The 25,286-nt window shown below is 36.2% G+C and overlaps 2 protein-coding genes across 5 annotated transcripts; one reads left to right on the top strand and one right to left on the bottom strand.

Moving 5' to 3' along the window:
- Positions 1-5,674: 5,674 nt before the first annotated feature.
- Positions 5,675-10,770, top strand: cd44a (CD44 molecule (IN blood group) a). 3 transcript variants are annotated; one of them, XM_079431781.1, is made up of 9 exons: positions 5,679-5,753; positions 5,854-5,901; positions 7,179-7,344; positions 7,476-7,615; positions 7,721-7,795; positions 8,295-8,699; positions 9,755-9,820; positions 9,906-9,984; positions 10,076-10,770. In XM_079431781.1, the coding sequence occupies exons 4-9, from the start codon at positions 7,504-7,506 to the stop codon at positions 10,272-10,274; spliced, it is 936 nt and encodes a 311-aa protein (XP_079287907.1). In that variant the 5' UTR covers positions 5,679-5,753; positions 5,854-5,901; positions 7,179-7,344; positions 7,476-7,503; the 3' UTR covers positions 10,275-10,770. The 3 variants fall into 3 exon arrangements, with proteins under 3 accessions (XP_079287906.1, XP_079287907.1, XP_079287905.1); XM_079431780.1 differs by having other exon boundaries at positions 5,675-5,901; positions 8,295-8,627; XM_079431779.1 differs by having other exon boundaries at positions 5,680-5,901.
- Positions 10,771-11,283: 513 nt separating this feature from the next.
- LOC306888053 (excitatory amino acid transporter 2-like) lies at positions 11,284-23,479 on the bottom strand. 2 transcript variants are annotated; one of them, XM_079446156.1, is made up of 12 exons: positions 23,007-23,316; positions 19,915-20,054; positions 18,169-18,321; positions 17,348-17,598; positions 17,068-17,200; positions 16,854-16,980; positions 15,937-16,170; positions 15,574-15,768; positions 14,512-14,646; positions 14,021-14,240; positions 13,384-13,437; positions 11,288-13,223 (listed from the first exon to the last, which is right to left on the bottom strand). In XM_079446156.1, exons 2-11 carry the CDS (start codon positions 20,042-20,044, stop codon positions 13,420-13,422), a joined length of 1,596 nt encoding a protein of 531 aa, XP_079302282.1. In that variant the 5' UTR covers positions 20,045-20,054; positions 23,007-23,316; the 3' UTR covers positions 11,288-13,223; positions 13,384-13,419. The 2 variants fall into 2 exon arrangements, with proteins under 2 accessions (XP_079302281.1, XP_079302282.1); XM_079446155.1 differs by lacking the exon at positions 13,384-13,437 and having other exon boundaries at positions 11,284-13,223; positions 23,007-23,479.
- Positions 23,480-25,286: the final 1,807 nt, after the last annotated feature.

Below are 25,286 nucleotides of genomic sequence, written 5' to 3'. Positions count from 1 at the left end.
CCTGCAAAAACATTTCAGGAAGGCAGCATCTGCCAGATGTGTTGGTCATGTGACTCCCTTACCCCGTCCTGTGACCATGTTATGTTATTCCCTTGCTATATGTGTCATGTTCTCTTTGGTTCATTGTCCTGTCATGTGGTTTTCAGTTCTGTTTGTTCTTTGGTTCCTGTTCATTTGTTTTGTCTCATCATTGGTTGTTTTCTGCCATGTGTTCCTCATAGTTTGTATCCAAACCAAGGGTCACCAGACCCGGTCCTGGAGGGCTAATTCCCTGCAGAGTTTAGCTTCAACTTGCCTCAACACACCTGCCTGGAAGTTTCAAGTATACCTAGCAAGACCTTGATTAGCTGGTCCAGGTGTGTTTGATTGTAGCTAACCTCTGCAGGACACAGGCCCTCCAGGATGAAGTTTGGTGACCCCTGATCTAAACCCTCTTGTTTGCCATGTTAAGCCCGGTAGTTTGCATTCTTTGCCTAAATCTAGTAAATGGGATTATTGAAAATTATGTTGAGGAGTTTCTTGAACTTTCCTGCTATGTGGATTTTAGTGACATTGTGCTAAAGGACATTTTCCGTGTGGGTTTAAATGAAATGTAGGAATTGTGGATGGCGAATCCTGCAGTCCTACAATACGACATGACATGATAAGACACAATGTGAAGCCGACTATTGTGTCCCATTCTGTATGCGCTATAGTACCAAAGACAGCTTTGGGCTATAGTACCAAATCTTCAGTAGATGAGGAGTTCGGGCCAAAAGACAGATAAGACTAATGGCAGGTGTTAAGGATCCACCATTGATCCACTCAGTTCGAGCGGATCTAGTCCAGGGGTCCCAAGTCTGGGAGTCCCTGAGTTCCTGCTACTGTCGCCTGCACTTCCTGTGATGGCAGCTGCCATCTTGTATGTATAGGCTGCACACTGCTCTCCAGTCCATGAGTCTGATCCAGAGCCTGCTCAAGCTCCAGAGCTCAGTCCTGTGTTGGCGCCGGCCTGTGAGTTCCTCCCTGTCCTGTCTCGACCACAGAAGTCATCCTTGATCTTCCTGCCTGTCCTGTTTTGACCACAGTAGTCACAGGTGAAGCCTCTGCCAGTCCTGTCACGGCCAAAGAAGCCATCTCTGATCTCTCATCTTGTCTGGTTATGGCCAAGGAGGTTGTCCCTGAACTCCTTGCCTGTCTTGTCAAAGAGGCTATTCTTGAATTTTCTGTCTGTCCTGTTATAGCCACAGAAGCCATTACTAACCTCTCTGTGCTCTCTTTGTCAGTTCCACGTGATCCTCCGTGGTGGCCATCGGTTTTGCTGTGGTGGTCTTCTGCTCCACCTGCTCTGCCCTGGTGGTCTTAGGCTCCATCTTCTCCACCCCTGTTCTCTGGCTCTACCCTCTTTCCCTGATTCTTCATGGTTGTTCCTCGGTCCAGGCCCACCATTGCTCCACGGTCCAGTCCACAATCCAGGTCCTGTTTGGCTTCATGGGCCTGGCCCTCCATCCCTCCCCCTTGTCTGCCTCCACTCCACCAGCCTTCTGGACTTTTTGGTTTACTTTGAGTTGTGGGTGGGTATCTTTTCTGGGTGTCACGAGCCGCCCTTAGAAGGGGGAATTGTCCGGTGTGTTGTTGGTCATATGACTCCCTAACCCCATCTTGTGATTATGTCATGTTGTTCCTTTGCTGTATGTGTTATGTTCTCATTGGTTCATTGTCCTGTCATGTGGTTTTCAGTTCTGTTTGTTCTTTGGTTCCTGTTCATTAGTTCTGTCTCATCATTGTTTGCTTTCTGCCATGTGTTTCCCATAGTTTTATATCTAAACCCTCTTGTTTGCTATGTTAGTTTGTTGTGTATTAGATGTATGCAACCCCACTGTCGGTGAGTGTTTTTTGGTTAAGCCTGTTCTTGCTCATGGTCAATTCTGCTCATGTTTGAGTTAAGTCTTGGTTTTGTATGTGTTCACATTGTATTAAATACACTGCACATGGGTTCTTAAACTTGCCATTCAGTGGACATTTGTTACAGCATCACTAATTCCCTGGAAACAGGGATTCTCTCTCTTGCTCGATTTTCAGATATTATATGCAATATCATTATGTGAGAGACTCCCGGACCTTACAGAAAACCTTTTGTGTTTATACATAAAAACATAAACATGATTTATGTCCTCACAGTGTCAAGAATTTTAGTGTTTACTGTCCTTGTAGGGATTAACACAATTGCTTTATTGGACAATCACTAGTATTCCAGTATCACAGTGTTATATCATTGTGATGTCACGCAATGATACACTTTGCACTTCTGCGCTTTGCAGTATCCAGTAAAATAATCATATGTATCTAGCCTAATGCATTGTTTTAGTGCAGCTGTGTGCATGAAAAAAATGTGTGTTACAGTTGAAAACAATATTACAATATAATGCAGTTACTACATTATACTTAGACATTAATTTTCTTACTATTTTCTTACTTTACTTGGATGATATAATTGATAGATGACACTTTTTGGGTATAATGTAGTGTTGTAATGTCTGTGGAACATCACATAACACTTCAATGAAACAGGTTGTTGGATTATTATTATGTGAATCTTTTATATGATCTACATTCCATTTTTGTTATGAAACCCATTTTGTGAACTTTGAAGAAATACAGTAGGGACATTAGTGTCACACTTCACCAAGGAGCAAGGAACGAGGGAGCGAGGAGTATTTTCAAACACGATCTTTAATAGTCCACTCACGTAGGAAACACAGGGAATGACGTTTAGAACCGACAAACACTCACAGAAGGACTGGGGCTTTTAAACATAGGATAATTGGGGAAGACGACGAGAAACACCTGGAGCAAATTAACACAATCAGACTGGGGAGAAACTGGGTCACAGGGAACACATGAGGAGCAAAAACACAACAAAACAGTCCAGGATCCTTTTTGTTATCAACATTTTTTTATTTTTCATACATTACACAACATAAAAAAAAACAATATATATATTAAGAAAATAAAATAAAATAATAAAATAAAACAACAGACACATACTCAACATCTCAAAGTCCAGTCAAAAGGAGGGAGAAAAGGAAGGACAGAAAAAAGAAACCCACGGAAGTCACTCCTCCATACAGTCACGTATTTCAAAGAGAAAGCACTGCCAAGCATCAATGGTAGAAGGCTTGGCTCCATTGATTCGTGCTGTTGTACATTCACAAGACACTATTTGCAGGAGGCTACGGATCCAACATGTTTTCCCACACATATGCGGTGTAAACCAGTTCTGTATTATTGTCTTCTTCGCAGCTGTAAAGCCAGCAAACAACATTCTCTTTTGCATCGAACTTATACAAAGACCAGAATCATCATTAAGAAGACACAAACTTGGGTTAACTGACCAATCAATTTTCAGTAAGGATGATAAAACCAGTTTACATGTGTCCATAGACTGCTAGTGATAGGGCATTCCCAAAACATATGCAGAAAAGTACCTGATGATGTTGTATTACATATATGGCAGTTGAAATTTGATTGTAGTTTCATTTTGAATCTTTTGTAAGGAGTTATTTATGCTCTATGAATGACTTTGAAGTGAATAAGACAATGCGCCAGATTTTTAGATGTTAAACTGAGATTAGGCCACACCCTCTCCCAGTCGACAGATAAATTAAGGTCAGATAATTCCCTATTCCAAATAGTTTTAATAGAAAGAGGTTTTATAATGGATCCTGACAATTAGTGTGTTAAATACATGACTGCACTGACTATATCCTGATGACTTTTAGTTCACAGCCTTAACACTGAGCCCAGAAACGGGATTTTATTGATCCTATTCTGCCACAAAAGCACATTTTTGATATTGGCCATTTACAAAATGACGCATCTCCTGGTCTTTCATTAACTATGTAACGATAACTCCGGAAAAACAAATATCCTTTATATCCTGGAATGATAAAAAACTATTTTTCCCCCTTTCTCAATATGTTCCAACGTCATAGACTGAATTGATTCAAGAGATTCATGCTGCTTCTGATAAGCTTCATAAGTAAAATGTTAAAACAAGTTATTCTTGATTTCAATTTGATATCCACAAGATCCAACATGAGAAAAGAAAGTGATAACCTCCTCCCAACCACGCTCACTTTCTTCCTGCTCTTGAATCAGGAAGTGAACGTGTATCAGCACACATGAGGGTGAGGCCTTTTTTCCCCCACCTGAGTCAGCCACACCACAGCAATGTTCGCATTGACTCACCATAATACATGAGGCCACCCTCCTCACTACAAACTAGGCTGTTTACTCTTTTTCATCTTGAGAAGAGCAATACTATACATTTATCAAAAGATAAACATATATTATGTATTATTTTGTTTCTGCTTAATATTAGGTGACTTTAGTATGTAGCCAACTTGTATTACAAAACACTTTTGCTGCTATTGAGATGGGATACAGGTAAGGATAGGGACAGGTTTCATGGTGTAGTTAGGTTTAAAGCTGGGTTTAGGTGTACATGCAATTACATGGAGTTGTATTTATATAATTGAAGGTACATTTCACAACAGAGGTTTTCAGTTTGTCGACTGTTTCCGGCAAGCTGTGTGAAGTGACAGGTAACATAGTTGACAATTTCACCATTTTGACTCATAATTGGGCAACCAAATATTATTTTCTTTGGCAGGTTAACCTATTTATTTGCTTTAAAATCATAAGGAAATTGCAGACTATAATAATGTACCCAATATAGTTGACATGATATCAATATGCTCCTTGAAAATAAGTCATTGTAGCTCAAACATAGGAAAAAATACTATAATGTGTTCATTAATGTCTGTCACAGAAGAAAATTCCATCACATGACACTGGTCACAGTTTTATGATAAGCCATGTCGTAGTTTTTAGGGGGATATTTGCTATTTGGTTAACAAATTTCAATTTAAACTAGATCTATTTTTTTGAGGTATTTAGATTGTAGAAACAAACTTGAAACTTAATCTAGATCATTTTAACCTTAACATTTTTTATTCATTATTTTGAATTCAAGACTCGTAAAAAAATAGCCAATGCAAAAACTGTATTTTAAGAGACATAAAGACATTTCAAGCCAATTGAAGAACCGAGTGCATAAAATATATGCAGTATTCTCTTAACTGATAAAATACAATTCTGAAGGAAATTGTTAAAAATAAACATAATTCCATCAATGACATGAAATGTACATTAAATTAGAGAACGACCCGCACATATATAGTATATAGCCTATCTTATTAAATATGAATATAAGTAAAAATAAAACATAATTTACACAGTAAGTTAGTTGCACCAAATTATTAATTTATTAATTGGTACATAGTAGTTAAAGGCACTTAATATAACGTTGGTCCAGTATTTTACACATTCTGTAAGTGAACACATGAATCATTTTATTTAGATCAGTGCACTAAAAAGTACAGTACAAAATTACTACACATGTACTTACAGCAATACTAAAATGGCAACACACATAAACAAACTAATCTCTGTAACTCCATGAGATTCACCAGAACTGTGGTTTTCTCTGAAGTGGATTATGCAAAGGTGCCTGGCATGTTAATGCTGGCTGCACAGGCGCAGATAGAGAGGAAGTGTGAGAGACAATGACGAGGGTGTGTTCTTCATAGCAACACCCATCATTGCTCAGAGTGTGTCACAAAGTACTTCAGTCTGAGCATATAAAAGAGGTGAGACACATCTCTAGAGGGTTCAGAAAATTACAAAGACTGCAAGAGAATCAAAGCATTGTAAGAACCATACCGTTAAGGGCCAACAAACAGGTATACAGTACATCCCTTTGTCTAGTACATGACACAGCACTGAACATGTGGACTTTGTTACTTGTAGTATTTGCTACTGGATCCCCAGCTCTACTTCAGGCAGCTCCGGTTCAGGGTGAGTGTTGGTGAATGTGTTACTTATTTATCTCAGAGGTGTCTTTGGTGGCGGGTGGTTCACATACTGTATAGTCTTGGTCAAGACGCATTTACAATTGCAAGATGAGGTCATACTTGCGATACTGATATGACTGTAGTAGTGAGAGTTTAACCCTTTTTGCTTTTCACAACAAAGGCTATGGTTATAAACCCCATCATTAATCTGACTTCTGCTGTTATCTGGGAGACTTTAAAGACGTCAACCATAGAGGAAAAGAAAAATTTCAGTAATCAGTGTAAATGCTACAAGTGAATTTATGCATCACGTCATTGTAAAGTACATTATGAAAATGTATATTTAAATAGAAATTTGCTCAAAATTACATTTAACAGTGGTATTAAATTATTAGTGTTATTAAAGATGAACTTTACGTGGCTCTTAGATGACAGCAATGTGAATAAAGTGTTTTGCAGGCGTGTCTTTTCTCGTTTACTTTTAGTGCATTGATGAGGTCCTTTGAAGATAAATGTCATATGTTATGGTTTAAGATAAAGGCCTGAGGCTGTATTACATAAACTTTATATCTTTATGAACGAAATTACGATCTGACAGGTTTTAACTGAAGATAAAGATAAGATATCATTCCAGAGTAATGATCTTTCTGTAATACAGCCCACGGATTGTTAAATTTATTGTGCATATCATTTTCTTTCTCTCAAGAGTTATTTAATCTACTGTGCCTCCTATCTCAGACTATAACTTCAGTGCAAAAACGATTTTCTTACTCAGTAGTTTTTGTCTTGTTTTCCAGTACAAATATCTAATCTTTCTTAAATCATGATACAAAATGACGCTTACAAAACTAATTTTGTTTGAATTTTTTTCTTGCTTTAAGCATAATTTTTCACGAGATACCTGGTTTCTAGTCCCATTAAACTCACTTATTCCCTCTTCTGTGCACTATTTATCACTTGTTCCACTAATTGATGTCCTTAAAACCATATGCTGGTCTAAACGTGTTATTTTGAGACAAAAACAAGAGGTCATTTACAAAGTCAGTGGATTACAGATGGCCTAGATGTGTTACAGATGTGCTCACGTCTGCGTACGCAATGAATCATTAAGAGATTTATCTAATGATACCTAATGCTAAATTGCTCATTCGTCACTCACACATCTGGCCCTCATTTACAAACTATCTACAACACTAATCATTAATGTGATTGTACATGGGAAACAATTTATAAATTAAGATTTCGGACTTTGAATATTTACATTAATTTCTCTTTTGACAGGCTCCAGTGGCAGATGTAGCTTTGCTGGTGTTTTCCATGTTGAGGGAACCAGCAGTTACTCTCTTACTTTCCAACAGGCGTTGGAATTGTGTCAGAATTTAGGTTACAAACTCGCAACACAGGAACAGGTCAATACAGCTTATAAAAAAGGCTTGAGAACATGCAGGTAAAGAAAGGAAGCTGATTACAATGGACTTAGCCTAGAGCTAAATAACATGTTCAGACATAAATGCACTTCTTTTGATATTACCTAATGGTAGTACTTAATTTTTAAGTGAATGCCACACCTTTGTGTAGATACGGCTGGATAGATGGTCAAAATGTCATGTTCCTCCCACACGTTAATGGTCCAAACTGTGACTCCAGTTCCACCAATATCACCTTCCGTCCTGAAGCAGCAATTTACCGTTCTGATGTCTACTGCTTTAACCCGTCAGGTGAGAGTATAAAGACAATGGGGTATCTTACTGAGAAACACTATAAAAACAAACATGCTCCAAACAGGTTTTGTCTTATTGACTTTTTATTTCCCTCCTACAAAGATGCATCACTGAACTGTGATGATACTGGTAAATCCAACTCTGAGGGCTTAACCAATGGAAACACAGCCACAGCAAGTAAGTTCCCTCTATTGTTCCCTGCAGTACCTAGAATTGCATTTTGATATCATTGCAGACTTTTTTTTTTTTTTTTTTTAAATGGCTTAGACTACTGGTGCTGTAACTTTAACTTTTGAGGTGAGGGGTGTGTATTGGGAAGAAGCAAGACATGCAGCAGACATACACTTCATTGTTCATTATCCAACCACACCTACTCCAAAGCATTAGTCATATCTCTGTGACCTCACGCATTTTTACACACCTGCAGTACCACAATGAAGGAGGAACAAAAAAGTTGTTGATTTTATTTGAATACTCGGGAAGTGATTTCTTGTTCATGATTGTTTCTCATTTAACCATTCACTCTGTACCAATGTAGCAAAGTATCTGCGTGGCTTAACTCAACATTCCACTCTTTTATTTTGCTTTGGTATCAGCCCATGAATGCGAAACATTGATGTATCATTCACATATTTAAGCTTTTTGGAAGTAATCCTTTGTCTGTTTTCTCACAAAGATGAAAAAACACATGAAGACATCCTTACGGAGGTTGAAACTGAAGGCTTTCTAGTAGATTCGGAAGAAATCATAGGAAGAGTAAAAAGAGAAAATTCTTTTCTGAAAGCCTCAACTTTTCCTGCCTTGGAAGAACCCTCTACAACAACACACAGTGAAGACAGCAAAGGCCCTACAAGCAAGCCCCATTTTGGGAAGAGCTCATCCTCTGTTACCTCCAGTATTTTGTTCCCTGATACAGAGGGCAGTGGATCAGGAATGGACGAGACTGTTTTTGAAGTTCCTAAGCCTAGTCAATTCACAGAGACGGCAGTTACGTCAGGGGCAGCTGATGGTACATACATAAAAAACAACAAGGAGAACATAAATGATTCAAAAGGCCGAATGTTGAATGTCAGTCCTGTAGGTAAATATCCTTACAAATCCTGACCCTTATATACTGGATATTGTTGGGGTTGGCTGTGGACCATAAAGGTCAACATTGTGTCAGAAAGACAACTGCATAGAAGACATGTGCCTAGTTTCTATGGAAGCCTGTTCCATAAAAAAAAAAAAAATGCAATTTTATATCACACAATGATATTTCTCATAAATCTAACTTTATAATTCACTTTGTATGTCACAATATGACTATACTTCAACTTAATCACTTCAACATAATTTTACTCATAATACTGAATTGCAAGCATAGCACTAACTTAAGTTACCTGTATGAACCTCTGATATTAGTTTTTTTTTTTTATCAGGGAATAACATACCTTGGAAGGTCATGACTAACAAATCAGAATCAAGCATTTCACAGAGCCATGTAATAATTTAATTTAAATGTGTCTCTACAAAATCAGGGTTTAGCACCTCTTTTTTTACTTAGAGATCATTCTAAGGTTAAATACAGATTTAAAATCATAACAAGAAATAGTTATGATACTGTTTTTGAAATTAAATATTTGCATAGCTGTGACAGAAAACACTGGCATCTAACAATGCCTTGGAAAAACAGTTAACAGTTAATCTTAAAAGTAAAGCCTATATATAAACCCAAATAGGACATAAAAGAGTAATCAAATAAGCATGTATTCTATTCTGTGTCCTAAACTCCTGAAACATTGGTGTCTCGTATTTAAGAGCAGTCGATGCAATGTATGGAAGAAGCTAATTAAATCGGTCTGTGAGTGTGTGAGAAAATTCAGATGTATCCCCCTTTGTAATCGTTAACATTTTCATAAGTAACTTTAATTTAATTACACTTTTTTTTTTCTCAGTATAACTGTAACTAATTACAATTACAAATATTTTGTAATTATTTGTATGTAACTCTGTTGCATGTTACTCCCCAACTCTGAATATCATCATATGATACATAAAGTGTTTGCTTAATCTGTTGATGAAAATTTTGATGTTAATACATAATAATACAGTATGTTATGTCATCAAGTCTCATTACAAATGTATCTTCTGCAGACACATCAAATGGCGACAAAGTCAATTTACATCCATCACCCCATCAAAAGGATGATGGACCTTCTAGTAAGTTCTTGTGACAGCACTGCAGATGCCATCATTTCTTGACATAGTGTAAATCTGTCAATTTACCATTTTCTCTCTTCTACAGCTTGGCTGATAATCTTTGCATTCTGTATTGTCGTTGGAGCCATAGCATGCATCCTTGCTGCTATTGCTACTAGAGACAAGTAAGTTTGCTTTTTTTCAACAAGTGAATCCATCACATTCATCAGCCATTGGAGTTCAGCTTCAGTTTACTGAATGTAACTCTTTACCTAGGTGGTACGGACCGAGACAGAGCAGAAACATCACGACTGAAGTGCCCAACAAAGACTTCAGTAAAACAGAAACACTGTCAGAGAAAGAGAAAGCGCATGAAATATTAGCACTGATGAGTGTTGAGAAGCTGAAGAATGGTACAACGGATGACATTACTTCTGCCTGTCTGGATGAGCATGAGAAAGAGTATTTAATGTAATATTTTAAATCCTGCATACTGTGTATTAACAGGTTTAAACTCTTCTGTACTTTTTATTTGCACTAGTGATGTTTTTTTTTTTCTGCTCAGTGTCAGATTTTTAGTGCAGTTTGTTTCCATTTGTGTTGCTTCAGAATTAAAAAAAAAAAGATTCTTGTATTTCACATTTCTTTTCTAATGTAAATATTATTTTTTCTCCAATAATAGAAAATGCTTATTATCTCTTAATGACTGTTGGTTAATAATGATATGGTGAGAAAACATTTTTATACTGGTTTTCATCTGTTCGTAAGTACTATGTACTGTGTGCGATATAATGCATTTTTGAATAGAAAATTTGAATAGAGAAACCCTAAGCAGTTTATAATGCAATGAAGCAAATGTAAATCTTTCCATTTATTAAATTACCCATAAAGATGTATTTTTGTCAGCTCTTAGAGCACATTAATGTGAGATGAGTCTTTCAATAAAACATGAAATTTGAACACGGTATGGGAATGTTTTGTTTTTGTTTATTTGTTCAATTAGAGTAGCTGGATGTAAAATTGCATGAGTGAGTTGTATAATTATATGATAAATAATATTTAAAGGGGTCATATGATGCAATTTCAAGTTTTCCTTTCTCTTTGGAGTGTTACAAGCTGATTGTGCATAGATAAGATCCCTCAAGTTGCAAAGACTAAAGTCTCAAAACCAAAGAGATATTCTTTATAAAAGTTAAGACTCTACCACGCTCCCCTAAAACAGCTCATTCAAACACACCCCCACATGTCTACGTCACAATGTGGAAATATTTGCGTAATGCAGCCCAATTATCTTTAAAATAGCATCATATGACCCCTTTAATGTTGTGATTACTACATATTTTATTTGTATTTTTTCATTAATTTGGCATCACTACCTACAGACTTGGAAAAAGAAAGAAAGAAAGAAAGAAAGAAAGAAAGAAAGAAAGAAAGAAAGAAAGAAAGAAAGAAAGAAAGAAAGAAAGAAAGAAAGAAAGACCACTGAGACAAGAAGCATTGCCTTTATTTAAAATTTGTTACAGGTGTTTCATAAAAAAATAGAGGAAAAAGAAAAATTTAAAAAGTGGATGCAAAATCAAGTTTGGTAGATAAGTAATACAGTGTCTTTGAACCCAAACAGGGCTGCACAAATAAAATGAGCAGGATGGTCATACAATATTTGTTAACATACATCACTGTACTCTACAGATGTGTCAGGCCCTGCAGATATTCCAAAAGTGCACACTTTTACATTATAGATACTGTATCTAGGTTGTATCTCTGCACGGCTGTTAAATCTGTAGTAAGCCCGGTTTATAATGATTATTAATTTGACTTTTTCCCCTAGTGTCACTATTTCTACCAAAATGTTTAACCATACACAATATTTGAGACACAATATCATCATGAATTGTAACAGTGAAAAATATGCTTCCATTCATATACATACATTTTTACTCATCAGTCAATGTCTCACAGCCACCTGTTCCATGTTACTTGTACAGTATATTATAGCAATAATTACTTAAGACAACCTGTTACGCTGTAATCTACTTAGTAAAATACTGAATTGAATACATAAATTGCCGTTGTTTTATAAAACAATAGGCAAAAAGTCATGAAATTAATACTACACTTTAATTTGCATGAAAAATACATCTAAAATATGACAGCATACATATGTGTATTTATATATATGTACAGAAAGTGCAAGGAGGCACTTTAACAAGAACATTTTAAGATTCTGGTGTAAAAGAGGACTGCTGATCGTGTTGCTATCACAGACTACCAAATAAATGGTGCAGATGTAATGATAGATCTCAATCCTGTCATCTCTTTTCCGTTACATGCTAACAACTTGAGCACCAAATAACTTGAGGGCCTCTCTTATCAGCGTGAATATAGAATCCATTCAACTGGACTTAATATCTGAGTATCCAAGAAGGCTCCTCAGAGAATCAAACACTATTAGTGGTCTAAGATCCAAGAAAACGGGATTGCATTTAATATTAATGTCATAAAGTCTTCTGTCTGCAGTTTGCAGTTGATATCTTCAAGGCAAGATTGTAACTTAGCAAATAAACACATAAATAAATCGACAACTTAACAAAGCACACAGATACATACAAAACCTACACACATGCAAGTCCCTTCCCTCAAACATAAACACGCATGGAGACTTATTAATGTTTGAATGCAAACTATTCGGTCCACTACGCAGGATATTAACATGATATTATCCCAACAGTCCTTCCAGATAACGTCAATTGACTCAATGTCATACTTCATGTCTGGTTGCTCTGTAATTGCTGATGTGGCATTTACGCCGGGCAGCGTCTAAAAATAAGTGGCAGCATTTGGAGGCAAACCACTATTTCAGAACCTCTAAGTACACTGGTAAGCTCTTATAAGAAGCTGATCTGGAGTACCGCCACCAAGGGTTAATCCACCTAAGCCAAGGCAGTCAAAGGTATCTTCAGCAAACAAGCTGCACTTGTCTCCTCCTGCCACTAGTAGTGCTCTAGGGTGAATCAGGGGCTGGACAAACCACTGCGATCCTTCTGTGCCGTAGCCTTAAGGCAGCAGATTTCATACTGATCCTCAAAGCCAAGGCCTACAATTCTAACTATCGTAATACTTGAGTGTAAATAATATGCAGCCTGACTGAACCACCCGCTACTTCGAGCTACGTTCTCTTCCCTTTGTGTATCAAATGTACTGAGATAGTCATACAAAAGTCATTGCTTGTGCATATGAAACGTTCTGTGGTAACTTCTGACTGTTTATATGTACAAAATTAGCATTTGGTTTTCACCAGAAAGGATAAGCTTGTGGGACTCAGGATAAGGCGGAGCTGGATCTGTGTGCTGTGTTACTCGCGTATCCATGGTTCCTCCTCAACAAGTGAGAACTCCGCAGGGGAGCCATTTGAGGCCAAGGTTACCTGAAAGCAATTATCAGGGACAACTAACTGTTTGACCAAGGCATAGTCAAAATGCATTAACCGCTGCTAGCTAAACTGTTTATGGTTTGGAGCAGAGAATCCAGGTTGTTTGATAATTTAACACCACGATTTATATCCAAATTCAGAGAAATGTACCCACCACAAGACAGATAATAATTAGCTGCAGCGGGATTCCTTACAGAATGCTGAAAGACTTAATACAGATAGAGAAAATCATTTGAATTGTTATATTTTGTAAACTTTTTTTTTTTTTACTAATTACAGTGAATCTCTGCCCAAAGCTAATCTTCTAAAGGGGTTGTGAAAAAGTGCCATGCGTGCTATCACACAGACCTATGCATTGGTGAAACACAGGGTCAAAAAGGAGCATGTAGAATGTAAAATGTAAAAAATAAAATGTAGATGGCAAAAATGAGGTGTGCACTGCTTTGTTTCACTTTCATTTTTTAGTTGAGAGCAGCCAAAGGCATCTTGGCATTAGTACTATACAAACAGTTGAACGATTTACTGTGCACATGTGTATAATTGCCAAATTGATGATGTCCAAATGTTGATATACAAAGTACAAAAACTGCTATATCACCAAATACCAGAACAAATAAATAAACCATATTTATTTATTCCTTCATTCTGTTTAATTTCTTATGCATTCACATCAGGAATGACCAAAAAATACAAAAAGTGTAAAAAAAACCTCACAATGGTACATACAATGTCGGGGAAAGAAATAAAAGCATCTACATACAGGTTTCTATGTCTGTGAGAGTAAAATGTACCTTGCAGTCATCTATTTGGACCGGCCGACAGGAGTTGTGAGATGAATATACACCGTGGTTAGTGTTATTCTCAAAAAAGGATTGTGTCTTGGCCATCTCAAAGTCATCTGGCCTTATCTGCTGCGCATCAAACATGTCAAGCTCATCTTTGGAGAGGTGGTACACGATGCCAGCCCCATACGAGTCACCAACAACATTGACTGATGTTCGGAAACGGTCCCTGATTGATGAAGCAGAAAGAAACAAAGAAAGGTGCCGCATCTCTCAAAGCTAAACAACTCTAAATGCCATAAGGGCTTGTTCTAACATGCAAAGCAAATGGCTAAACATGCCATGAGATTTGCTTTAACAACAAATCTTAAAGTGTAGATCATTTACATCATATCTCAATCATATAATATAGCCCTATTGATTGAATCCTTGACTGACAAGTATTTCATGAGAACTTTTGTACCACTAAAAGAGCAGAGAGAGAGATTGGTTTAACTTACAGTAGCCAGTCGACTGCTACCAGTAAACTGATGTCTTGAGTTGGTAGTCCCACAGCTGTCAAGATCAGAAGCATCGTCACCAGACCAGCACTGGGAATACTGGCAGCTCCTACGCTAGCGAGAGTCGCTGTAAGGCTACAAACAAAATTTCATTATTTGATTTGATAAGATTAGCTGCAAACTTTAAGAATAATACATCACACGACTCACATTCTCACTTTGAAAATGGTGTAATGTGATTTTATCAATAGTTTGTTTCAAACTATTTTAGTTCTGACGATTAAAAAAAATCTAATTTGTCATTATTTATTTACCCTAATCTCAGTGCAAAACCATATGCTGTGATTTGGTTTTCTGTAGAACTCAGAAAGAAAATAATCCTATATTTTTTCTTCTGGAACAATATGACAGTTTTATGACAAACACACTGAAATTTGATTCTTCGTTTACTGATATTCATTCATGCTAATTAGTTGTTAGCTGCTGCTACCTGATCCACTGAGTCAAAGAGCTGAACTCGAGAACCAGGGCTGCGTTTCCCAAAAGCATCGTAAGCTTAAGTTGATCGTAGCTCCATTGGTTTCAATGGGCCTACGATGTACTTAAGCTTACGATGCTTTTGGGAAACGGAGCCCAGATCAGTCCAATTCATAAAATAAATCACTTTTCAATGAACCAGTTAATAGATTTCATTCAGATTGTACTGTTCTTTCCTGACACAATGATCTTGATGTACCCAGGAATCCTATTAGGAATGCAGAGCTCAATCATATGGACTTCTTCTCTGGTGCTTTTTTGATATCATCATAATAGCTTGAAGACATGATCACTATGAACTGTCATTCTGTGGCAAAAACTGTGTAAAGATTCTTCTGTTTCTGTTAAACTGAAAAAAAAAAAACTCTAAACAAGTTTGGAACAATTTGAGGATGAAAAAATAATTACTGATTTTTAATTATATATAGCTACCAGACAACCGCCTGCAGTGAATCAGCAGGTACAATCCATCAGAATATATATTATAAATGTATATTAATTTCTGTGTCCAGACATTGGTCTTACCTGACTGTCACGATCTGACCAGGATCAAGTTCTATTCCATTCATCTGGGCAATAAAGATGGCCGCTACAGCCTCATAAAGCGCTGTACCGTCCATGTTGATCGTTGCTCCAACAGGTAACACAAATCGAGTCACTCTCTTGTCAATGCCCAGATTTTCCTCCAGACAGCGGAAAGTAACAGGTAATGTCCCAGCACTACAAAAGACACATATCAAGATTTCAGAACCCATTCTTGTCATTATTCATATCTCAACTTCCAAACAGGCCAAATGAAATCATTGCCTTAGCTTTATTTAACTCAGTATGTGTCCTAATTCTCAAAGGTTTATAAAAATCAAGGTACAATTGTTGTCTGTTTTTTACCTCGAAGCTGTTCCTAAAGCGGTGACCCATGCCTGGAAAACTCCCATGAAGAATGTGAATGGGTTTTTCCGAACAATAACAAAATATATTAAGGGAAGGAACATGCCTCCGTGAATAATAAGTCCAACGATAACAGTGACCATGTACATTCCCAGCTGCCTGGCCACCACTTCCAAATCATTAATTGAAATTATCTTTCCACAGATCAGGCATGCAATACCAATGGGGGAATACCTGTTACAGAGACAGAGACAAGCAGCAAAGTCAACTAACAGGTTAATCAGAGAGTTCAGTACAGTAAAAGGCAGTTAAACTGTCAAAGTCACTATCATTACACTACAGTTCAAAAGTCTGGGTTCAGTAAGAGTCAATAATAATACTTTCATTCACCACGGACACATTAAATTAAACAGCTCTACTAAACAAAAGTGACAGTGCATTTATAAAGTTAGAAATTATTGATATTTATAGTTATTTTGAACTTACGTATCACGGTTACCACAAAAATATTAAGAATATTTTTTTTTTTTTTTATAATAATAAGAATTATAAGCACCAAATCAGCATATTAGAATGATTTCTGAAGGATTATGTGACACTGAAGACCGGAGTAATGGCTGCTTTGCATGACAGGTCTAAAATACATTATAGTAATAATATAATAGTATAATATAATAGTAAAAAACAATTACATTGCAACAACATTTTATAATATTCTTATTTTTACTGTATTTTTGATCAACTAAATGCAACTTTGATGAGCATTCTTTTAAAAAATATCTTCTTACTGACCTCAAACCTTACAGTAGTATACATACTTTATAATTGTCACAGTTAACAAATCATTTAAGAAACAGATTACTAACGCTGGAAATCATTAATAGCTAGTCTTTAAAGAATCAATCATGAAAGCTGACCACATGATCATGCCGACAAGCCTCATAACGATCTCGTTGAGAACATTGAAGAACTCAAGCATCAGCTTGGCCTTTTCTCCCATCTTTCCCATGCAAATCCCAAAGGCCACAAAAAACCCAATGAGACCTGCAGAGACACACAACCACCATGCTAATTTGAAGAACATAAATGACAGCTTCATGCATATACTATGTGATCAAATCCATTTATTACCTAAAACATTCATGCCACTTTTGAATTGAAGAGACTTCTTGATTACATATTTTGCTGCGCCCTTGGTAGCATTTCGTCCAAACCGAGTTGGATTTGGAGGAGCTACTTCTACCTTGTTAGTAACAGTCTGGATCTACATAAAGAGATATAAAAACTGTTACTGAAATACGAATGAAAGACTATTCAAAATTAACAGATGAAAGATCAACAGAAATTAAGTTATGGTTGAGATTAAATGGATAAAATGATCAGAAATCAAAAGCACATTGGATGTACACACCTGCTGAAAACAAGCCTGAACAAGATTTTCTGGAAACAGATTTCTGATGAGATCAAAGAAAGCATCTAAACTGGACACTTCATCATTCTTTTTGCCCTCGCCCAGGTTTGCCTTCAGTTTGGGGTTACCAGGGTGGATGAGGAGCACCAAGATCACCCCCAACACGGCTGCGATGATGGTGGTAGACATGTAATACACCATGGCCCTTGTGCCCAGACGACCGCTGGACTTGGCATCCAACCCTGCTAATCCTAAAAAATAAAGAACAGAATGGCATTTAAACTACACTAAATATCATTACATTTTCTCAAGTCAGAATTACTCTTTCTTTTTCAAACTGTAACACTGTGCACTGAAAGTTACACACAAAAGTTATTTCTCAGGGTTACGTTTCATAATTATTGCTGTGATTTCTGAATGAGTAATGAATTTGGAACGTTTTGAATGTCTAATTGCATTTCTTTTTTGGTAACACGTTTAGACTTGTTCTGACGATGAGCTGCTGAAACTGATCCACCCTAAATTTGAAAGGCATGCTTTTTTTAATCTTACACTGGATTACAAAGAAAAGGTTGAAAAGATAAACAATCGCTTAATCATTACAAAATGACTATTTCTGTAGTTATCCCACTGTGTTATCCCACAGCTATAACACTGTGGTTATAACTTTGACCATGAGGTCATTGCAGATATGACTTCTGCAGCTGATTTTTATGCATTTTATTTATTTTGTTGTCTGGCATTGTTGATGCAAAAAAGGTATTATTTTTTTGTGTTGATAGCATTGTTTTGGAGGTGTTTAGCAAAGTATATAACATTACCTGTGATCAAACTTGAGATAATCAGAGGCAAAATCACCATTTTTAACATCCTCATGAGAATGTCACCTGGGAAGGCAATGACCATAATAACATCAGCGGGCAGTGGTGATGCATAACGCAGTAGAATACCAGCTACTGAACCAGTGATCACACCTGGAACAGAGACAGAGAATAGAATCACAGTGAACATCAGGGTACAGAAATTGGACATTTCACTGAGAAATAATACTGAACCTTTTGTGAAGTATAAAAATCACAGAACAGAATATGCTTATAAAAGTACCAGTTGTAGGATCTAGGAGATCTAAAATATTATTATTTAAAATAGTCCACTCCGATACATGCATGTAAAATTTGTACACTTTTAATAGCTTAGAAATGTATGTATATATATATATATATATATATATATATATATACCCCACTTTTCTAGGGCTTTTCCAAACTTTTGGAGGGTCCCCTCCAAAAGTTTGGAAACACCCTAGAAAAGTGGGGTTTTGGACAATTTTGGCATGAATCCTTTTTAATTTGTGATAATTTTGCACTGATAAGGGACAACACAAACTATGAAAACATATTTTATCAAAAAAAAAAAAACAGTTTATACATAGAAAAAACTTTAGCAGCTATTAAAGCTCTGCATAATCTGGGCATGCGAGCTGTCAGTTTATTCAAACATTGACTTTGAATTGCCAATCAATTTTTGAAGCTACAGTATTAAGGTGTGATGACCCAAAAATCTTTTAAAAACCTGGGCCAAGTTTAAACCAGTAACCAGGCATCACAGCTGGCAAAGGGGCATGTCTGACTTTGACATTTGAAAATTATTATTGCTGGTCTTCAATGATAATGTCAAGTAACTTTAATGTATTTGCGCCAAAAAAATGATAGGGATTTATGGTGATATCGTCCAAAACCACACTTTGCCAGGGGTGTTTCCAAACTTTTGGAGGGCAGTGTATATATATATATATATATATATATATGGGTAGTTGACATATCAGTGTTTCCTATAGTCTGATGGAAAAATGTAAAAAAAAAAAAAAATACTAACATTGAAGATAAACCTCTCTCATGCTATTTGTAGCTCTAAGAATGAAGATACATTTTTCTCATGTTATTTGTATGTTGTTGTTATGTCTTCTAAACTAGAACGTTGGCAAATTTGTTCTCAAGCATGATATAGACTTAAGTCTTTAGGTCATGTTTAAAGATGCTTGAGTCAGACAGGATCAACCAGCTGAGGGAAAGGCTTATTTCCAAAGAATATGTGATGATATTTTCCCATACATTTCATTCTTTATTCTCAAGAAAATTCTTTAATGACTACTTATGTCTAAGAATATGTATCGAAAGATTGATACAGTACATATATTATTTTCTGCTGTGTGTTGATTCAAATCTGTTGTCTGATGCATTAAACATATTGTCTGATGAGTATCACTGAGTATCGTGCAATGCAAAATAAAATATTAGCAGACCAATAGTGTTTTAACCTACTTAGTGCTTTAAATAACTGAGTCTAATAAATGTAAAACACCTCCTTAGACAAAAATACTTGCTGTTGAAGGATAGCTTCACTGTGTTGCATTGCCATGTAACCGCTTTCAGGTAAATATAATTATCATATACATGACTATTTATTTACAACAGTAACAAGTGTTCTTTCATAAGCAATCTGACACATGGACGCTACATACAAACTAAAGCACAACACAAACAAACAAAAATGCTGAAGTAACTTGCCAAGAACTGTGAGCGTAAGTATCAGATTCTTCATGATTTTGTCACAAAAGCCTCCACACATGGACTCTTCAAGTGGTGGAGGTGGGTCCAGATGACTCTCATGCATTCTGATCTCGACTTGCTTCTGCATATTGTTGGCACTGGTGGATTGAAAATGTGGAGCACACAGTAAAGTATGTCAATATAAATGATCTAACCAAGGATCACTAGCAGTACTAGTTATGCTTGTCATTTCACATCCTTCCAAAAAATTACCACTTTATGAAAAATTTATTCATTCATGCCATAAATGCAAATCGTTATTGGTGTCAAGATTGTGACGGAGATATGTTTGTGCATTATATGCTGAAAATGCAACGACACTGAATGACAATGCTGTGCAATTCTTGCATTAACATCTAGCATTTTTATCTGCATGTTTTGCACAGATGCAATCAAAGTCTGTGAAGCACAGAGTGGAATGCAAATACACATTTCAAACCGAACAAAACGTGCAAAAAGATGTATGTTTTGGCCCTGTCCAGGTATATCTGATATAAAACTGTAAAGGTAAAAAGCACCATGACAGATATTTTGTACAATGACTTTGGTCAAAATATCAAACTAGTTTCATTGCAATGTTTTTTCCTGATCTTATGGAAGTCTAGGGACGGTCAAAAATGTGTACAGATCACATCAGCAGTACTGGGAATGTGTTTTCTGGGAATACCATAACTTTAACATGCCTGTGATCAGGACCGCTGCTGGTCAAATGGGTGCCCTAAGCAGGACTGTATTGTTGTGCATTTACTTTTATAATAAAATTAAATAAGTAAATGAATAAATAAACTGTAATTAAACTGTATTATTTATAAATTACAACTGTAGCTCTAGACAGTTACCTATGGCTATTATTTTATTAATACTGTTGTCTGATTGATTTTATGGTCTCAAGCATTCAGAAATCACAAAAGAAAATTAAGCAGTTTTACTACGATAAAACCATGGTTAATTTGTGTAAGGGTTGTGATGTCCACATGTTTTTTGTTAAAGAAATTATAGAGGCTGTGTCATCTATAGCAAAAAGGTGGCCAAAAATGTAAGATTACGTGGATATTTGAATTAAATGTTAAACAAGGATGTGATCGTCCTGTAAGTGTAACAGTAGCAATTACCAGGCTTTTGGCGCCCCTTAAGGGCATTTTTAATAACATAATGTTGAAAAAAAGAAAAGAAAAAAACATTAGACACCATCACAAAATTTGTAAGGATTTTACTGGTTATAATGGGACTTTTATTGGTTTTAATGGAAACATAATGGACCCTGTGGGTCTCTACTGGTGATTGGTTGCCTTCTATTGGTGGCTTGTTAAAACCAATACATCCTAATGGAATATGTCCCAAAACACACTACAGAAGAAAACCATTGTTTGTTTTAATGGTTTTAATGGTTAAAAGTGTATGGTTTGTAATGTTTGTAATTGTATTTGTGATTCATTTGTGATGGTATTAGACTTTTCTGTGACGGTTGTATTGTTTTTTTTTCAGCAGAGTTGCCTCATTGTTTTTATATAATGCATTTTAAGTCATTTTAAAGACTGTTGTTGGCTTAGGTTTGTTTTATAACCACGAACAAAACGAAGGTTAATTTGCGGTTACCATGGATACAACAACCATGATTTTTATGACTTTCGTATAAGTGAGCATGGAAATTCGGAGAGAATATTAGATGCGTTGGTGGTGGTGAAATTATTACCGACATTTAAACAAGTTATTAACCTCAACACCCAAAAACGTTTCACAGGATTTTGATTTTACCAATGTAGCCTACCTGAAAGTGACGCAAGGGCTTTGTTTTCATCTTTTTTTTGGGGGGGGGGGGGGGGGGGACTGGGAGTTGGTGCCCTACGCAAACATACTCTGCGTATAGGGAGCGGCGGTACTGCCTGTGATTGTTTTACCAGCTGTATATCAACTACTACAGGTGGACATGTCGTGTCACATGACACGAGAGTTGTGCTTTACTGTGGTCTGGATTAAAAGGTTCTTGAAAGTCAACCCCCCCTGTGCAACAGAGATAACCTTGTTTGGTTACATAACCAGTAGTCTTGCAGTAATTAGTCACATGCATGCAACAGTATGTTTTATAATGTCCAGATAAATTTAAATGAAGTTGCATGTCTTTCTTGTAGTGGTGCAACAGGATGAAAATCGATGTATCTCAAAGACCCCCCCCCCCTTTTTTTTTTTTCTAGGACCAGCACTATCCAATAATCATTACCTGTATGGAAAAAAATAAAGGAAATGCAAAGAAAAACATGCAACAAAAACAACTACCAAGTACCAACAAAATACTCAGGAAATCAACACAACAGATGATAGATCCTTTAGTGTTTGTGTACATTGTGAACTCTCAGAGTAGCTGCACTCAGGCTCATCTGAACAAGATTAAAAAGCTGAATGATGCCAAGGAAATCAGAGACTGTCTGATACACACAACTCCAGTCCTAATGAGATAAAAGCCTGCTAACTGGTTAATTTTAGCCATTGAGCACAGCGGTAATTGTGTTGCACAATATTCGAGAGCATGTAGGAAAAGTCAAGGTGCGAATCAGTGTTTTGGTTTCAAATGGTAAAAAAATAGCAAAACAATGATGATGCAAAACAAGCCCAAAAGATTTGATCTGTAATTATTGATTCTGATAATTGATTGTCCTTTTATGTAAAAAAGTTGAATCTCATTAGTGACTGCATTAGCTCCATATCACTGACATGAAGTCTGAGGTGAGTGACAAGAGCTTGTCTGCAGGTTATTTACAGATTACTTGCTTGTCCTTTGGATCTTTTTAGAAATCAGTTAATTTAAGGCAATTAATTAGGTGAAGCAACAAAATTAAATGCATATATTGCACAGGCATTTCCTACAGACTTTGTTGACATGTCATTTTGATTTGCTGCAAATAACTAGTCCTATCAAATTTAAGCAAAATACTAGCTTTGCAGACTAAATGTAATGATGAAGCTTAAAATATTCACCAGGCTATTCAGAAGTTGCTAAATGAAAATATGCATACGCAAGAAGATTCTGAGAGGCTTTTTATCACCTATCTTACCTGTTGTAGTGCAGATACTGAAAAGGAAGAGTTTCAAAGCTGTTTGCTAGTCAGCCATGGGCTATAGAAATGGCTCTGAATGAAACACTGTCAATCTACAGTTTATCCATCAGGAAATCCAGTCCAGGTCATTAGAAATGTCAGTCAAAATTCCAAGCAACAGGTGAACAGCAATATAATAAGTGATTGCTCTGATGCAATCAGCAACACTTCCTTGCAAGATCAATCAAATTGATGGATAGAAGATTCCATGCACAATCCTCTGTCTTTGAAGTGATCTTATCCCACCATTAGTCCTAGAGAAATGGGCGAAGAGGTGCTGCTAAGGGCTCCGTGGGGCAACACAGAGGAGGAGTCTAGCACCCAGATTATGTGTAAGTACCAGCTAATATGCTTGAGACTCCTCGTCCTCTCTCTCTCATTGTTTCTCCTCCTCCATCTCACTCCCAAGGTCTGATCTTCTCTAATGAACTCTGAAACGAATGAATGGAATCAAAGAGTGATACATGGCAGAAATACAGATTCTTTCGAGCTGTCAAATATAACTTTCATGCAAAACGGGTTCAAAATTGTGAATGAGACCCTAACAAGATAATTATTTGTACTGTATATGTGATTATTTGCATACTGTATATGACCAGTGCAAATGCATGCTATACATTTATGCAGACTACTGGTTTCTTTCCAGTTTAGACATCTTGGCCTAAATATTGAATTATTTAAGGGAAACACAATCTTGACCTGTGATGTCCGTTCATTTGCATATGCAGACTCTGGCCTAACATGACAGAAATAGGCATGGGTTTCTCATCACCTCTAAGCACAGACGCTAACAGATCAAACAATTAGTAGTGCATGAGAACAGTGGCCTTCTCTGAGAGCCTCTTTTAATGACATGAAAACCCAAACTTCTGCTTACTTATAATTATTCTTAAAATAAATATTCAGAGTGTACACTGTAAAAACCGATTGTAATTTTACCTATAAAAGACTGTAAAAATGCTACAGTAAAACTATATTATTCATCATGGAGCTTTCTATTTACCATCTATGGTACACTGCAAAGAGGATTTTAAATAAAATATTATTTCAGTCTTTCTACTTCAAAATGTCACATTTAATTCAGTGTGTTACCTGCCTGTTACGCTTTCTTTGTATAATTCATTTAGACAATTACTAGCAATTACTAAATTGCTAGTAACTGGTAACACTTTAGTATAGGGACCAATTCTCATTTTTACTAGTTGCTTATTAGTATGACTATTATGCACATATTGGCTGATTATTATAAAGCACATATTCTGCATGACCATATTCTACATCCCTGTACCTAAACTTAACAACTATCTTACTAACTATTAATAAGCAGTAAATTAGAAGTTTATTTAATGAGTTTATCTATTAGACCTTAATTAGACCTTAAAATAAAGAAATAAAGTGTGACTAAAAATGTTTCAACACTAATTTTTATTTTTCAGTGTATTATGGTGGTCGTATATATATATATATATATATATATATATATATATATATATATATGGATGGATGGATGGATATATACACACACACACACACATATATATATATACACGTGTGTGTGTGTGTGTGTGCGTGTGTATAGATATATAGATACACACACACACACACACACACACACACACACACACACACACACACACACACACACACACACACACACACACACACATATATATATATATATATATATATATATATATATATAAGTTACAAGTACAAATGTTTTAGTAGCAGCATGGCTTTGCCAATACAAAAGAAAACTACTGTTAGATTTACCAGTTTTATTTATTGTTTGTTGGTTTTCATGTAAATTAAGGTAACACTAGAGTCATTTTGATATTTTTTTCTTTTGCAAACATGTTTACATCTTTATGTATTTTTACAGAGTTATTCAAGAATATATTATTCTAAAAAAGAGCAGATTTTATTTCAGTGTATCAAAAGAGACAAAATAATGACTAAATGCATAAGACATAAACTTAAAATTAAACTTAAAACATTAAATACAGACACTGCTTTAATCTGTCTATAGTGAGTCTGCAAGTCCTACCAGATAGAAACACTCATTTTGTTCAAGCGGAGAGTCTGGACTGATGCCACATGCAAGGAATGTGCACAGGCACATGGTCTCACATCTGCTGTCTGCCCCCACCTGTGCTACACCACACTGAAAGCTGTCCAGCACACTCTTCAAGCTCATCCACCTGACTCCAGTCTCCATGCTTAGCAGACAGGTGTCTA

The sequence above is a fragment of the Barbus barbus genome (genome assembly GCF_936440315.1).
Source record: "Barbus barbus genome assembly, chromosome: 2".
In the NCBI taxonomy this organism is placed as follows: domain Eukaryota; kingdom Metazoa; phylum Chordata; class Actinopteri; order Cypriniformes; family Cyprinidae; genus Barbus; species Barbus barbus.
The sequence above is the reverse complement of the archived record's forward strand: the minus strand, read 5'-3'. Positions and strand labels throughout refer to the sequence as shown.

Bases quoted from the DNA above. Each gene is read 5' to 3' on its own strand.
- cd44a (XM_079431779.1), top strand. From the start codon at position 5,832: ATGTGGACTTTGTTACTTGTAGTATTTGCTACTGGATCCCCAGCTCTA. The intron at 7,796-8,294 runs GTAAGTTCCCTC...TTTCTCACAAAG, and splicing joins TGGAAACACAGCCACAGCAA to ATGAAAAAACACATGAAGAC. The intron at 9,821-9,905 runs GTAAGTTCTTGT...TCTCTTCTACAG, and splicing joins AAAGGATGATGGACCTTCTA to CTTGGCTGATAATCTTTGCA.
- LOC306888053 (XM_079446155.1), bottom strand. From the start codon at position 20,044: ATGCAGAAGCAAGTCGAGATCAGAATGCATGAGAGTCATCTGGACCCA. The intron at 17,201-17,347 runs GTGTGTACATCC...CTCTTTATGTAG, and splicing joins TTCAGGCTTGTTTTCAGCAG to ATCCAGACTGTTACTAACAA. The intron at 16,981-17,067 runs GTAATAAATGGA...GTGTCTCTGCAG, and splicing joins AAGTGGCATGAATGTTTTAG to GTCTCATTGGGTTTTTTGTG.